This window comes from Pristiophorus japonicus, chromosome 21 (assembly GCF_044704955.1).
Source record: "Pristiophorus japonicus isolate sPriJap1 chromosome 21, sPriJap1.hap1, whole genome shotgun sequence".
Taxonomy (NCBI): Eukaryota; Metazoa; Chordata; class Chondrichthyes; family Pristiophoridae; genus Pristiophorus; species Pristiophorus japonicus.
In genome coordinates, this window is record NC_091997.1 from 49,138,483 (window position 1) to 49,152,549 (window position 14,067).

General features: G+C 44.2%; 1 protein-coding gene across 1 annotated transcript in view; it reads left to right on the forward strand.

Annotated features, from left to right (window-relative positions):
- LOC139233987 (uncharacterized) overlaps positions 1-14,067 on the forward strand; it is a 170,632-nt gene that overhangs the window by 24,496 nt on the left and 132,069 nt on the right. The window contains exons 3-5 of the mRNA XM_070864757.1: positions 8,931-9,149; positions 12,474-12,620; positions 12,792-12,971. Of these exons, the coding sequence (XP_070720858.1) occupies positions 8,931-9,149; positions 12,474-12,620; positions 12,792-12,971 (546 nt within the window). The remainder of the gene's footprint in view (positions 1-8,930; positions 9,150-12,473; positions 12,621-12,791; positions 12,972-14,067) is intronic.

Genomic DNA, 14,067 nt, shown 5'->3' on the forward strand with positions numbered 1-14,067 from the left:
CTGTAGCTCGATGACAGAGGCTGGGGTAGTCTTGGACCTGGCCTGGAGACGTCTTTAAAAAGGGGGACAAGTCCAACTGCGGCAACTACAGAGGAGTCTCCCTGCTATCAGCCACTGGAAAAGTTGTCGCTAGAGTCCTCCTCAACCATCTTTACAGATTATCAGATGTCAAAAGGACTTTTTCTGAACTGAGCCCAGGAGCCAACTCACGAACACTTCCATGTATCCTATTTGTTCCAATACTTACAGTACAAAATAATGAGTCTACAAATATCATGTATAGAATGACTTGCATTTCTATAGGAACAGGAGCAGGCCATTCAGCCTCTTGAGCCTGTTCAGCCATTCTATTAGTTCATGGCTGATCTGTACCTTAACTCCATCTACCTGCTTTGTTTCCATAACCCTTAATATCCTGTTGTGGACTCCTCCACCAGAGGAAATAGATTCTCTCTATCTACCCTATCAAATCCTTTAATCATCTTAAACACCTCAATTAGATCGCCTCTTAATCTATAGCGTCTTTCACATACCATCCTGACTTGGAAGTATATCGCCATTCCTTCGTCGTTGCTAGGTTAAAATCCTGGAACTCCCTAACAGCACTGTGGGAGTACCTTCACCACACAGACTGCAGCAGTTCAAGAAGGTGGCTCACCACCGCCTTCTCAAGGGCAATTAGGGATGGGTTGTGGCCAGCGACAGCCACAACCCATAAACGAATTAAAAAGAAACCTCAGGATGTCCAAAACCGCTTCACAGCCAATGAATTACTTTTGAAGTGTAGTCACTGTGGTAATAAGTGCCTGGGCTTCGAAAACATCCCAGGGATAATTTTCATCCTCCACCATTGGTGGTAAACTGTTCAGAGCCGATCGATCGCTCATTATAGAACCCGTCCGATTGAAATCAATGGAGGCGGGGTTCCAGGATGGGTGGGCAAACTGTCCCGCCACTGCTGAAGCTGAAAATGACCCACCTCCCCCCACCCCGAATGACAGACACAACTGAACTGTACTGAAAATAAAAGTATAAAATATTGGAAATACACAGACTCCCAGGCCGCTTGTAACTGTTGCAGCCTGGATGAGTCCGTGCTTCATGTATATGTTGAATGCGTAGAGTTGCAGTCCCTGTTCCATTATTTAAGGTGGCTGCTGCTCAATTTCTGGCTCCACCTCAGTCTCATGCTCCAGGGTGGGCATGGTCCATTGCAGGGAGGGGATCGCTCTGGCTGCCCACCTCTTCCATGGTCTCATCCATGTCTGGGTGACCCTGGAGAGGGAGCACGTGGTGCCCACCGATACGCTTGATGCCTTCTGCGATCAGGTGGGATGGGAGTGTTTGGTGAATGCCAGGAACAATATCGTAATTTAATTTTATAAGTTTCCCTTTGTATTTTCAAAGTTATTAAAGAAAAAAGACCAACACAGGGTCTCTACCTAAACTATTAACCTGACCCCATAACCCTAACCTTTTTTATAAAACAACCCCAATATCGAGGACCATAACTTGATGGGGACCACGACCAACTCAATTACCATAACCCCAGCCAGGGATTAAATAAACTAGATATTGGCAAGAAAAACAGGACAAAAATAATAGAGAGCATGACAAGTAAAATGTTTTTTTGTGATGTTGGTTGAAGGATAAATATTAGCCAGGACACCATGGAGAACAAGTGTTGAAATAGTTCCATGGGATCCTTTGAGGGCAGATGGTTTAATATATCATCTAAAAGACAGCATCTCTGACAGTGCAGCACTCCCTCAGTAATGCAATTCTTCCTCGTATGGTCGTAACAAAGCAAATCAAATGTCAATATCTAAGTCAGAAACCAGGCCAAAGCTTCCGGTGTAACAGCGTGGATATCTTGTTGGCTGCCTGTGAATTTTCTCTGAGGGCAATGCTCAATAATGTGCTCCAGGGTCTGATAGGAGCTCCACAGTCGCATGATGGAGATGCTTTAATCCTCCATCTATGGAGATGGTGGCAGCATTTACCATGATAAATCCCCTGGACCTGATGGCTTGCATCCTACGGTCTTAAGAGAAGTAGTGGCAGGGATTGTGGATGCATTGGTTGTAATTTACCAAAATTCCTTGGATTCTGGGGAGTTCCCAGCAGATTGGAAAATTGCAAATGTGACGCCCCTATTTAAAAAAGGAGGCAGACAAAAAGCAGGAAACTATAGAACAGTTAGCCTAACATCTGGGTTGGGAAAATGTTGCAGCCCATAATTAAAGAAGCAGTAGCAGGACATTTGGAAAAGCAAAATTCGGGCAGGCAGAGTCAGCGTGGATTTATGAAGGGGAAGTCATGTTTGACAAATTTGCTGGAATTCTTTGAGGATGTAACGAACAGGGTGGATACAGGGAAACCAGTGGATGTGGTGTATTTGGACTTCCAGAAGGCATTTGACAAGGTGCCACATAAATGGTTACTGCACAAGATAAAAGTTCATGGGGTTGGGGGCATGGATAGAGGATTGGCTAACTAATAGAGAACAGAGAGTCGGGATAAATGGTTCATTTTCTGGTTGGCAACCAGTAACTAGTGGGGTGCCGCAGGGATCAATGCTGGGACCCTAACTATTTACAATCTATATTAACGACTTGGAAGAAGGGACTGAGTGTAACGTAGCCAAGTTTGCTGACGATACAAAGATGGGAGGAAAAGCAATGTGTGAGGAGGACACAAAAATTCTGCAAAAGGATATAGACAGGCTAAGTGAGTGGGCAAAAGTTTGGCAGATGGAGTATAATGTTGTAAAGTGTGAGGTCATGCACTTTGGCAAAAAAAATCAAAGAGCAAGTTATTATTTAAATGGAGAAAGATTGCAAATTGCTGCAGTACAGCGGGACCTGGGGGTACTTATGCATGAAACATAAAAGGATAGTATGCAGGTACAGCAAGTGATCAGGAAGGCCAATGGAAAGGGGATGGAGTATAAAAGCAGGGAAGTCTTGCTACGGCTATACAGGGTATTGGTGAGGCCACACCTGGAATACTGCGTGCAATTTTGGTTTCCATATTTATGAAAGGATATACTTGCTTTGGAGGCAGTTCAGAGAAGGTTCACTAGGTTGATTCCGGGGATGAGGGGGTTGACTTATGAGGAAAGGTTGAGTAGGTTGGGCCTCTACTCATTGAAATTCAGAATAATGAGAGGTGATCTTATTGAAATGTATAAGATTATGAGGGGGCTTGACGGGGTGGATGCAGAGAGGATGTGTCCACTGATGGGGGAGACTAGAACTAGAGGGCATGATCTTAGAATAAGGGGCTGCCCATTTAAAACTGAGATGAGGAGAAATTTCTTCTCACAGAGGGTTGTAAATCTGTGGAATTCGCTGCCTCAGAGAGCTATGGAAGCTGGGACATTGAATAAATTTAAGACAAAAATAGACAGTTTCTTAAACGGTAAGGGGATAAGGGGTTATAGGGATTGGGCAGAGAAGTGGAGCTGAGACCACGATCAGATCAGCCATGATCTTATTGAATGGCGGAACAGGCTCGAGGGGCCGTATAGCCTACTCTTGTTCCTATTTCTTATGTTCTTATGACCGTTTCTGAGGCGGTTGATGGTTGCCCACTGTTTGCAAGGAAGGTTTGATCCTTCAGGTTGTACTGTGGGGTCCTCTATAAGGAATCCATTCTGTATGGATCAGAATCAGCACCATCGGAGCAGGCTGGGGAGCGAAAGGAGCAGCGGGGAGGCCTAGCCCAGCAGTCTGTGCGGCCCCCGGCCTGCGAGCACCATCAGAGCAGGTCGGGGAGCGGAAGAAGCAGTGTGGAGGCATACCACTCCAGGGAGCAGGAGAGCAACGGCAGTGAAGAGTGACTTCATCAAGGTCCAGGTCGGTGATTGGAGCATGGGCAGGTACAGCAGGAGCAGCGAGGTCGGGGCGAAGGAGCGACGAGAAATTGTAGAAGGACGTGATCGGAGCCCAGGAGAGGCGTGAGTTCGAGGCCCAGAAGAGTCGAAGGCCCAGGGGCAGCACGGGCCAGCCCAAACTGCGATATGTGTGCGCACTCGGTCCGTGCAGCAGAGCTGGTCTCCAGTCGTCTTGATTAATCTTTGCTACTGGACCAAGACCTAGCTCTGTCAAGCCCGTGTGGTTTCTGGTGTGCAACGGTCACCACACGTTAAAAAAAATCCAAGCACAGGCATCGTCCACCCTTCAAGATTTAGTTCGGACCTGGAATTTTAGGTCCATCATTGAAACACCTGTGAACTCTTTGACGTGGAAGCAAGTCATCTTCGATTCGAGGGACTGCCTATGATGACTATAAGGAATCCATTCTGTATGTCACAATTCTTCCAAGCATTTCATCATCGGTCATCAAGGCTGAGGGGAGCTCGCTGAAAGGCTTCGGCGATGGTCCAAAATGGCCTTCTAGATTTGAGGGTAGGTTGTTCAAGTACTACACTGGAACGTCAGCCTAGATTATGGGCTCAAGTTACTGGAGTGGGACTTGAACCCATGACCTGACTCAGAGGTGAACGTGCTATCCACTGATCCTTGGGATGTTTTACCAGGTTAAAGGCACTATAAAAATTCAAGGTGTTGTGGTTGAACCACAGTTGACACCTTTAATTAAGCCAATGAAAGCACGACAGCCATGCATATTCCACAGGAAAATGAGGCAACGTTTGCAGGTTTGAACTCAATTAAATGTAAGGGTTAATGGCTTAACAAGTGGAACGGCTGCATTCTGATTAGCTTCCCGGCCTAACGTTACCAGTGACACATTAGTGCAAGTTGCGCTAATCTGCGAACACTGCAAACAAAATGAAATAACTCTCTTTCAACAGATGGTCGGTGGGTGCTTAAAATCTGTTGCATCTCTAACATAGAAACATAGAAAATAGGTGCAGGAGTAGGCCATTCAGCCCTTCGAGCCTGCACCGCCATTCAATGAGTTCATGGCTGAACACGCAACTTTTGTACCCCATTCCTGCTTTCTCGCCATACCCCTTGATCCCCTAGTAGTAAGGACTACATCCAACTCCTTTTTGAATATATTTAGTGAATTGACCTCAACAACTTTCTGTGGTAGAGAATTCCACAGGTTCACCACTCTCTGGGTGAAGAAGTTTCTCCTCATCTCGGTCCTAAATGGCTTATCCCTTATCCATAGACTGTGACCCCTGGTTCTGGACTTTCCCAACATTGGGAACATTCTTCCTGCATCTAACCTGTCTAAACCAGTCAGAATTTTAAATGTTTCTATGAGATCCCCTCTCATTCTTCTGAACTCGAGTGAATACAAGCCCAGTTGATCCATCTTTCTTGATATGTCAGTCCTGCCATCCCAGGAATCAGTCTGGTGAACCTTCGCTGCACTAACTTCAACCAGTTCTGACAAAAGGTCATCGACCTGAAACGTTAACTCTGTTTCTATCTCCACAGTTCTGCCTGACTTGCTGAGTATTTCCATCATTTTAAGAACATAAGAAATAGGAGCAGGAGTAGACCATTTGGCCCCTCGAGCCTGCTCCGCCATTCAATAAGATCATGGCTGATCTGATCATGGACTCAGCTCCACTTCTCTGCCTGCTCCCCGTAAATCTTTACTCCCTTATCACTCAAAAATCTGTCTTATCTCCTCCTTAATTATATTCAATGACTCAGCCTCCACAGCTCTCCATAGATTTACAACCCTCAGAGAAGAAATTCCTCTTCATCTCAGTTTTAAATGGGCGGCCCCTTATTCTAAGACTATGTCCCCTAGTTTTAGTTTAACCTATAAGTGGAAACATCCTCTCTGCATCCACCTTGTCGAGCCCCCTCATTATCTTATAAGTTTCAATAAGATCACCTCTCATTCTTCTGAACACCAATGTGTATAGGCCCAACCTACTAACCTATCCTGATAAGTCAACTCCCTCATCTCCGGAATCAACCTAGTGAACCTTCTCTGAATAGCCTCCAATGTAAGTATATCCTTCCCTAAATACAGAGATCAAAGCTACACGCAGTACTTTAGGTGTGGCCTCACCAATACCCTGTACAGTTGTAGCAGAACTTCTCTGCTTTTATACTCGATCCCCCCTTGCAATAAAGGCCAATATTCCATTTGCCTTCCTGATTATTTGCTGTACCTGCATAATAACTGTTTGTGTTTCGTGCACAAGGACCCCCAGGTCTCTCTGTACTGAAGCACTTTTTCTCCATTTAAATTATAATTTGCTTTTCTATTATTTCTGCCAAAGTGGATAACCTCATATTTTCCCACATTATACTCCATCTGCCAAATTTTTGTCCACTCACCTATATCCCTTTGCAGATTTTTTGTGTCCTCCTCACAATTTGCTTTCCCACCCATCTTTGTATCATCAGCAAACTTGGCTACATTACACGCGGTCCCTTCATCCAAGTCATTAAGATAGTTTGTAAATAGGTGAGGACCCAGCACCGATTCGTACAGCATCTCACTAGTCACAGTTTGCCAACCGGAAAATGACCCATTAATTCAGATTCTGCTCCTGTACATCTCAGAATCTTCCAAAGGTGCTCGCAAGACGATGTGGGTACAATCAATGCAACCCTGTATTTTTGAGAAGCCAGCAATCCTGGAGAAGCCCACAGCCCTGTCATGCATTGCCTGGATGGTCATGGGGAACTTTATGTAGTCATTCCTCCAGGCATATAGTGCAGCAGCCACCTGCCAAATGCAGATATGTGTTGCAGGCTGAGAAATGGTGCACACATCTCCAGTTGTGGCCTGGAATGATCCAGATACATAAAATGAAAGTGCAGCTGTAATCTTTACTTCAACAGACAAAGCAGTCCTCCTGACGCTTCTAGGTTGCAGGTCTTCTTTTACCAACTCACAGATCTCGGTTACAACTTCTTTCTGGAAATGCAGCCTTCGCACATAATCTGCATCACTCAGGTGCAGTTAGGATTTAGACGAAGGAATTGAATGTATTATCTACAAGTTTGAAGATGACACTGAGCTGGGTGGCAGTGTGAGCTGTGAGGAGGATGCTAAGAGGCTGCAGGGTGACTTGGACAGGTTAGGTGAGTAGGCAAATACATGGCAGATGCGGTATAATGTAGATAAATGTGAGGTTATCCGCTTTGGTGATAAAAACAGGAAGGCAGATTATTATCTGAATGGTAACAGATTAGTAAAAGTGGAGGTGCAACGAGACCTGGGTGTCATGGTACATCAGTCATTGAAAGTTGGCATACAGCTACAGCAGAAGGTGAAGAAAGCAAATGGCATGTTGGCCTTCATAGCGAGAGGATTTGAGTATAGGAGCAGGGAGGTCTTACTACAGTTGTACAGGGCCTTGATGAGGCCATACCTTGAATTTGTGTACAGTTCTGAGGAAGGACATTCTTGCTATTGAGGGAATGCAGCGAAGGTTAACCAGACTGATTCCCGGGATGACAGGACTGACATATAATGAAAGACTGGATCGACTAGGCTTATATTCAACGGAATTTAGAAGAATGAGAGGGGTTCTCATAGAAACATATAAAATTCTGACAGGATTGGACAGGTTAGATGCAGAAGAATGTTCCTGATTTTGGGGAAGTCCAGAACCAGGGGTCACAGTCTAAGGATAAGGGGTAAGCCATTTAGGACCGAGATGAGGATAAACTTATTCACTCAGAGTTGCGAGCATGTGGAATTCTCTACTACAGAAAGGTGTTGAGGCCAGTTCGTTAGATATATTCAAAAGGCAATTAGATGTGGCCCTTACAGTTAAAGGGATCAAGGGGTATGGACAGAAAGCAGGAATGGGGTACTGAAGTGCATGATCAGCCATGATCATACTGAATGGTGATGCAGGCTCCAAGGACTGAATGGCCTACTCCTGCATCTATTTTCTATGTTTCTATGGAATGCCTGTCTCAATATAACCAATCTGGGTAAGGTCTCCTGCCCATCATCTTGCGTGCTCTGAGATTCCTCATGTGACGATGTCTAATCAATCTTCTCCGCAATAGCACCATCTTGCAGAAGGCTTGCAGAGGTATGACATTGTCAATATTGCTCCCATATTAAATTGTAGCTTTGCAAGAAGCTCAAAACAGCAGGACAAAGCACTCAAACCTTCTTTCCTCTCTCTCTCTCCCCAAGGTTGACGCCCTAATATGGACCACACCCTGGTCTGCGCAAGCGCAATAGGCTTGCTTAAACAGGAAGCTAGACATTCAATGAAGACATTTGGGGCAACAAAGTCAAATGCAATTTTTAAATTTTAGATTTTTTTTAAAGTACCACCCCACCACCGACCGAACGTCTCCTCACCGGGCTCGAGGGTCGGCCGGCAGAATTGCTCCCTCGCCCGAAAACGGGCACAGCGTGCCCCCCCCCCCCCCCACAACGGGCTTCTTTTGAAGCTGCTGTATGTCTAAGGGTTGTCATCCCTTCAGTTTGGCTACGACCCCACCCCTCCCCCCCTCCCCTGGGCTTCTTTTGAAGCTGCTGTATAGTCTAAGATTTTTCATGCCTTCAGTTCGGCCTCCACCCCTCAGGCTTCTTTTAAAGCCGAGCCCCTGTGTCCGGGCAAGGGAGCGATTCTGACAGCCAGCACGCCGACCCTCGAGCCTGGTGAGGAGATGTTCCGTGGTGGCGTGATACTTTGAAAAAAATCAAAAATTAAAGGGCTCGAATTTGATGAAGGCCTCCGCCACCCAAGTGCCACCCAGGTCCCTCGAAGGTCGGCGGGTGGCAAATCTGCGACGTACGCCGCCAATCTGGGCGGCAGCCAATGGGAGCTTTCATACGTGGTGGCAAAGGCCCAAGTGCTGCTGAGGATGGAGTCGAGCCCACGGAGGGTCGAAGAACTAAAAATAAAAAGCATATAAAACAAATAAAAACAGCTGATGACCTTCAGGGGGTCTCATCCAGGTAAGTACCTGTAAAGAAATAATTTAAATAAACTTCACTAACCTTTTTTACAGTATCTTCACACTTACCGTTGAGGACAGAGCTGCCAGCACTCAGCGGTCTGCTGCCGACTCCAGCCAACTCCCACCCGCATGAATATGGCATCTCGGCGGGCGGGAGTGTACTTATGCACATCGGCCATCGGTGGATGCTTCCCGGCGGTTCTCCCCTCCCGCCTGCTCCAGGCCACGACGAAAGTGGCACTGGCCGGTTCGATCAGAGGAATGTGGGCGGTAAGGCCATCAATTTTGGCTCCAATGAATTGCATTAGACTTCCATTTTCTCCCTTTTGACTTTGAAAAAATTAAGCTTCATGATGCATATTCTTTGTGTTCTTGACTCCCTCCAAAACTTCGCCTAAAAACAATGGCGCTTTTCTGCACTGATTTCTTAATGTGCGCTGGTTTTTCTTAAGTGTCCAGAAGGATTTTTGGGAGTGGTCACATACGCCGTCCTAGGAAAAATGTAAATTGGCCAAACTTGCTTAAATGTGACAAACTGGCGCAGGCATCAGGTATGACGCAAAAAAATACTAACCTAAAAAAATTGAACCTAACTGAGTTATGCTGGCGTAGAAACTTTGGGGAAACTTGGATATTTTAATTTACGCCAAAAAAAGCGGCGCACGTCAAACAACGGCACATAACTTGGGAAAATTCAGCCGGTTGAATCAGTTTGGGTGGAGATAAGGAATAATAAGGGGAAAAAGATGCTGGTGGGCATTGTCTATAGGCCCCTCAACAGTAGCTATGGATGGAGTTTAAATCAAGAAATAATGGAGGCTTGTAAAAAAGGAACGGCAATAATCATGGGCAATTTAAACCTTCATATTGATTGGACAAAGCAAATTGGCCAGGGTAGCCTTGAGGAATAGTTCATAGAGTGTATCGGGGATAGTTTCCTTGAACAGTACGTGCGGAACCAACCAGGGAGCAGGCTATCTTAGATCTGGTACTGTGTAATGCAACAATATTAATAAACGATCTCCTAGTAAAGGATCCTCAAGGAATGAGTCACCATAACATGGTTGAATTTCAAAATCAGTTAGAGGGTGAGACAGTTGGATCTCTAATCAGTGTCCTAAGCTTAAGTAAAGGAGACTACAAAGGTATGAAGGCAGAGTTGGCTAAAGTGGACTGGGAAAAAGATTAAAGAGTAGGACAGTTGATGAACAATGGAAGACATTTAAGGAGATATTTCAGAACTCTCAACAAAAATGTATCCCAAAGAGATAACCATCCGTGGCTAACTAAGGAAATAAGGGATAGTATCAAATTGAAAACAAGCGCATACAATGTAGCCAAGACTAGTGGGAGGCCAGAGGATTGAGAAACTTTTAAAAGCCAGCAAAGGATAATTAAAAAAATAACAGAGAGGGAAGATAGATTATGAAAGTAAACTAGCATGAAATATAAAAACAGATAGTAAGAGTTTCTACAGATACATAAAAAGGAAAAGAGTGGCTAAAATAAATGTTGGTCCCCTAGAAGATGAGACTGGGGAATTAATAATGGAGAACAGGGAAATGGCAGAGATGTTGAACAAATATTTTGTATCGATCTTCACGGTAGAAGACACTAAAAACATCCCAATAGTGGATAATCAAGGGGCTATAGGGAGGGAGGAACTTAATACAATCACTATCACTAAAGAAGTACTCGGTAAAATAATGGGACTAAAGGCAGACCAGTCCCCTGAACCTGATGGCTTGCATCCTAGGGTCCGAAAAGAAGTGGCTGCAGAGATAGTGGATACATTGGTTTTAATCTACCAAAATTCCCTGGATTCTGGGAAGGTCCCAGCGGATTGGAAAACCGCAAATGTAACACCCCTCTTTAAAAAAGGAGGCAGACAGAAAGCAGGAAACTATAGATCGGTTATTCTAACATCTGTCGTTGGGAAAATGCTGGAGTCCATTATTAAGGAAGCAGTAGCAGGACATTTAGAAAATCATAATGCAGTCAAGCAAAGTCAGCATGGTTTTATGAAAGGGAAATCATGTTTGTCAAATTTGCTGGAGCTCTTTGAGGATGTAACGAGCAGGATGGATAAGGGACAACCAGTGGATATGGTGTATTTGAATTTCCAGAAAGCATTCAATAAAGTGCCACATAAAAAATTACTGCATAAGATATAAGTTCACAGGATTGGGGGTAATATGTTAGTATGGATTGAGGATTGGCTAACTAACAGAAAACAGAGTCGGGATAAACGGGTAATTTTCTGGTTGGCAAACAGTAATTAGTGGGGTGCTGCAGGGATCAGTGCTGGGGCCTGAACTATTTACAATCTATATTAATGACTTGGATGAAGGGACCGAGTGTAATGTAGCCAAGTTTGTTAATGACACAAAGATAGGTGGGAAAGCAAATTGTGAGAAAGACACAAAAAATCTGCAAAGGGATATAGACAGGTTAAGTGAGTGAGGAAAAATTTGGCAGATGGAGTATAATGTAGGAAAATGTGAGGTTATCCACTTTGGCAGAAAAAATAGAAAAGCAAATTATAATTTAAATGGACAAAAATTGCAAAGTGCTTCAGTACAGAGGGACACGAGGGTCCTTATGCATGAAACACAAAAAGTTAGTATGTAGGTACAGCAAGTAATCAGGAAGGCAAATGGAATGTTGGCCTTTATTGCAAGGGGGATAGAGTATAAAAACTGAGAAGTCCTGCTATAACTGTACAGGGTATTGGTGAGGCCACACCTGGAATACTGCATGCAGTTTTGGTCTCCGTATTTAAGGAAGGATATACTTGCATAGGAGGCTGTTTAGAGAAGGTTCACTATGTTGATTCTGGAGATGAGGGGGTTGACTTACGAAGATATGTTGAGTAGATTGGGACTATACTCATTGGAGTGCAGAAGAATGAGAGATGATCTTATCAAAACATGTAAGATGATGAGAGGGCTCAACAAGTTGGATGCAGAAAGGATATTTCCACTCATAGGGAGCATAGTCTCACAATAAGGGGTCGCCCATTTAAAGCTGAGATGAGAAGGAATTTCTTCTCTCAGAGGGTTGTAAATCTATGGAATTCTCTGCCCCAGAGAGCTGTGGAGGCTGGGTCATTGAATATATTTAAGGCGATAAGGGAATAAAGAGTTATGGGGTGCGGGCAGGGAAGTGGAACTGAGTCCATGATCAGATCAGCCATGATCTTATTAAATGGTGTAGCAGGCTCGAGGGTCAAATGGCCTACTCCTGCTCATATTTCTTATGTTTCTTATATAGTAGTTATGGTATTAGATTAGCAAACCAAAGGACACAAGTTCAAATCCCACCAGTGAAATTTAATTCAATATAGATTTTTATTAGGTAAGGGTATCAAGGGCTAAGGAGTTAAGATACAGATCAGCCATGATCAAATTGAATGGCGGAACGGGCTTGAAGGGCTGAATGGCCTACTCCTGCTCCTATGCTCCAGTAAACCTGGTCATTTGTGGGCTAGCAGGTCAGTGTACTAAGATGAAATGAACCCTTGTGAACGGGGATGTTTCTGCCTGTTGGATTCAGAACCTCCTCCTGCTCACGTGCTGATTGTTTCCTTCTCAGACCCGTGGTCCAGCAAGTCAACTTTCACCGGAACTTGTCCAACTAGTCTGCAGGATTCTTCATGGATCCCCTTCCGTAATCACTGCTATACCTTCCACTTGGAGAAGAAGGCAACACCTAAAGACACAGCCAAGTTCTGTCAGAAAGGTACGTAAAATATATGATAAATGATGCGGATAAGGAAATCTCCGCCAATTAATATGGGGGGAACACTTCCACCTTATAAAAACTGGATTTGTGGGACAACTCCGACTGTGATGAATGATTATTGTGCTGGTTGCTCTACTTTATATTCCTTTTCTGATTGTTTCTGAGCAGCACATGGGGCCGAGATGTTGGCCATTCTTGATGAGACTGAGAACGTGTTTATACGGGGACACCTACAGACGTATGAAAATGACATCAAAGGCGCCTGGCTGAGTCTCATGAACAGCAAAAAGGGTAAATTTGTCTTGGCACCTGACAACAAGACAACCAATTGGAAGCTGAATATATTGGGTAAGCAGGAAGGATATATTTGGAAAGGTTCACCAGATTGATTCGAGGGATGGGGGGATTATCCTATGAGAAGAGATTGAGTAGACTAGGCCTATATTTTCTAGAGTTTAGAAGAATGAGAGGTGATCTCATTGAAACATCCAAAATTCTTACAGGGCTTGGCAGGGTAGATACAGGGAGGATGTTTCCCCTGGCTGGAGAGTCTAGAACAAGGAGTCACAGTCTCAGAATAAGGGGTCGGCCATTTAGGACTGAGATAAGGAGAAATTTATTCACTCAGCGGGTGGTGAATCTTTGGAATTCTCTACCCCAGAGGGCTATATAAATACGATATATGTAACTGTTGTTGTCACGAATTTTGGTCACACTTTTCTGTCAATGTTAACCATTGTAAAGTGCTATGTCAACATTTTCCCTTTGATTTTTCTGTCAGCAGTCACAATGTAGTTGCTGGTTCTGGCCCCTAGGTAGCGCTGTACAGCTAATTTATTTCCCAATTAAGATGCCATCTTGTATATCAAAATCAACGTATTCATCAACTGACTGTGGGCATATATTCATTAGCATAAGGGATGACATTGCTGGGAAATGAAACAGTTTTCTGATTTGGAGTATTTAGGATCAGCATTGAGAATTCCAAGGTTAGTTACGTAAGGCAGACTAAAGCTTCAACAAAATGCCATAACCCTAACCACAGAAATGTACCTCCTACTGCACCAGTGTGAGATTTCTCGATAGTTCACAAAAGCCAATCCTTTGGCTTTTGCAGAGTGTGGTTGATGATTTATAACCAACTGCGGTATTAGCCTCCATCCATTTGGAGTTGGGCTGAAGCTAGTTAAACTTAGGACTAGGGTTGCCAACTCTCCAGGATTTCCTTGGAGTCTCCAGGAATTGAAGATTAATCTTCTTGACACTGCTGCGAGCAACTCTGGAGAAAAATCATAGGAGCATTAAAAAACATTGTTTTTTTTTTCATTTTCTTTGAACACTTTATTATAAAAATATTGGCGATGGGAATAATAGGCTGCTTGACTGGGCAGGACAGTTGGAGGCAGGAGGTTAAGTGATGAAACCTCCAGGAATACGTCCAACC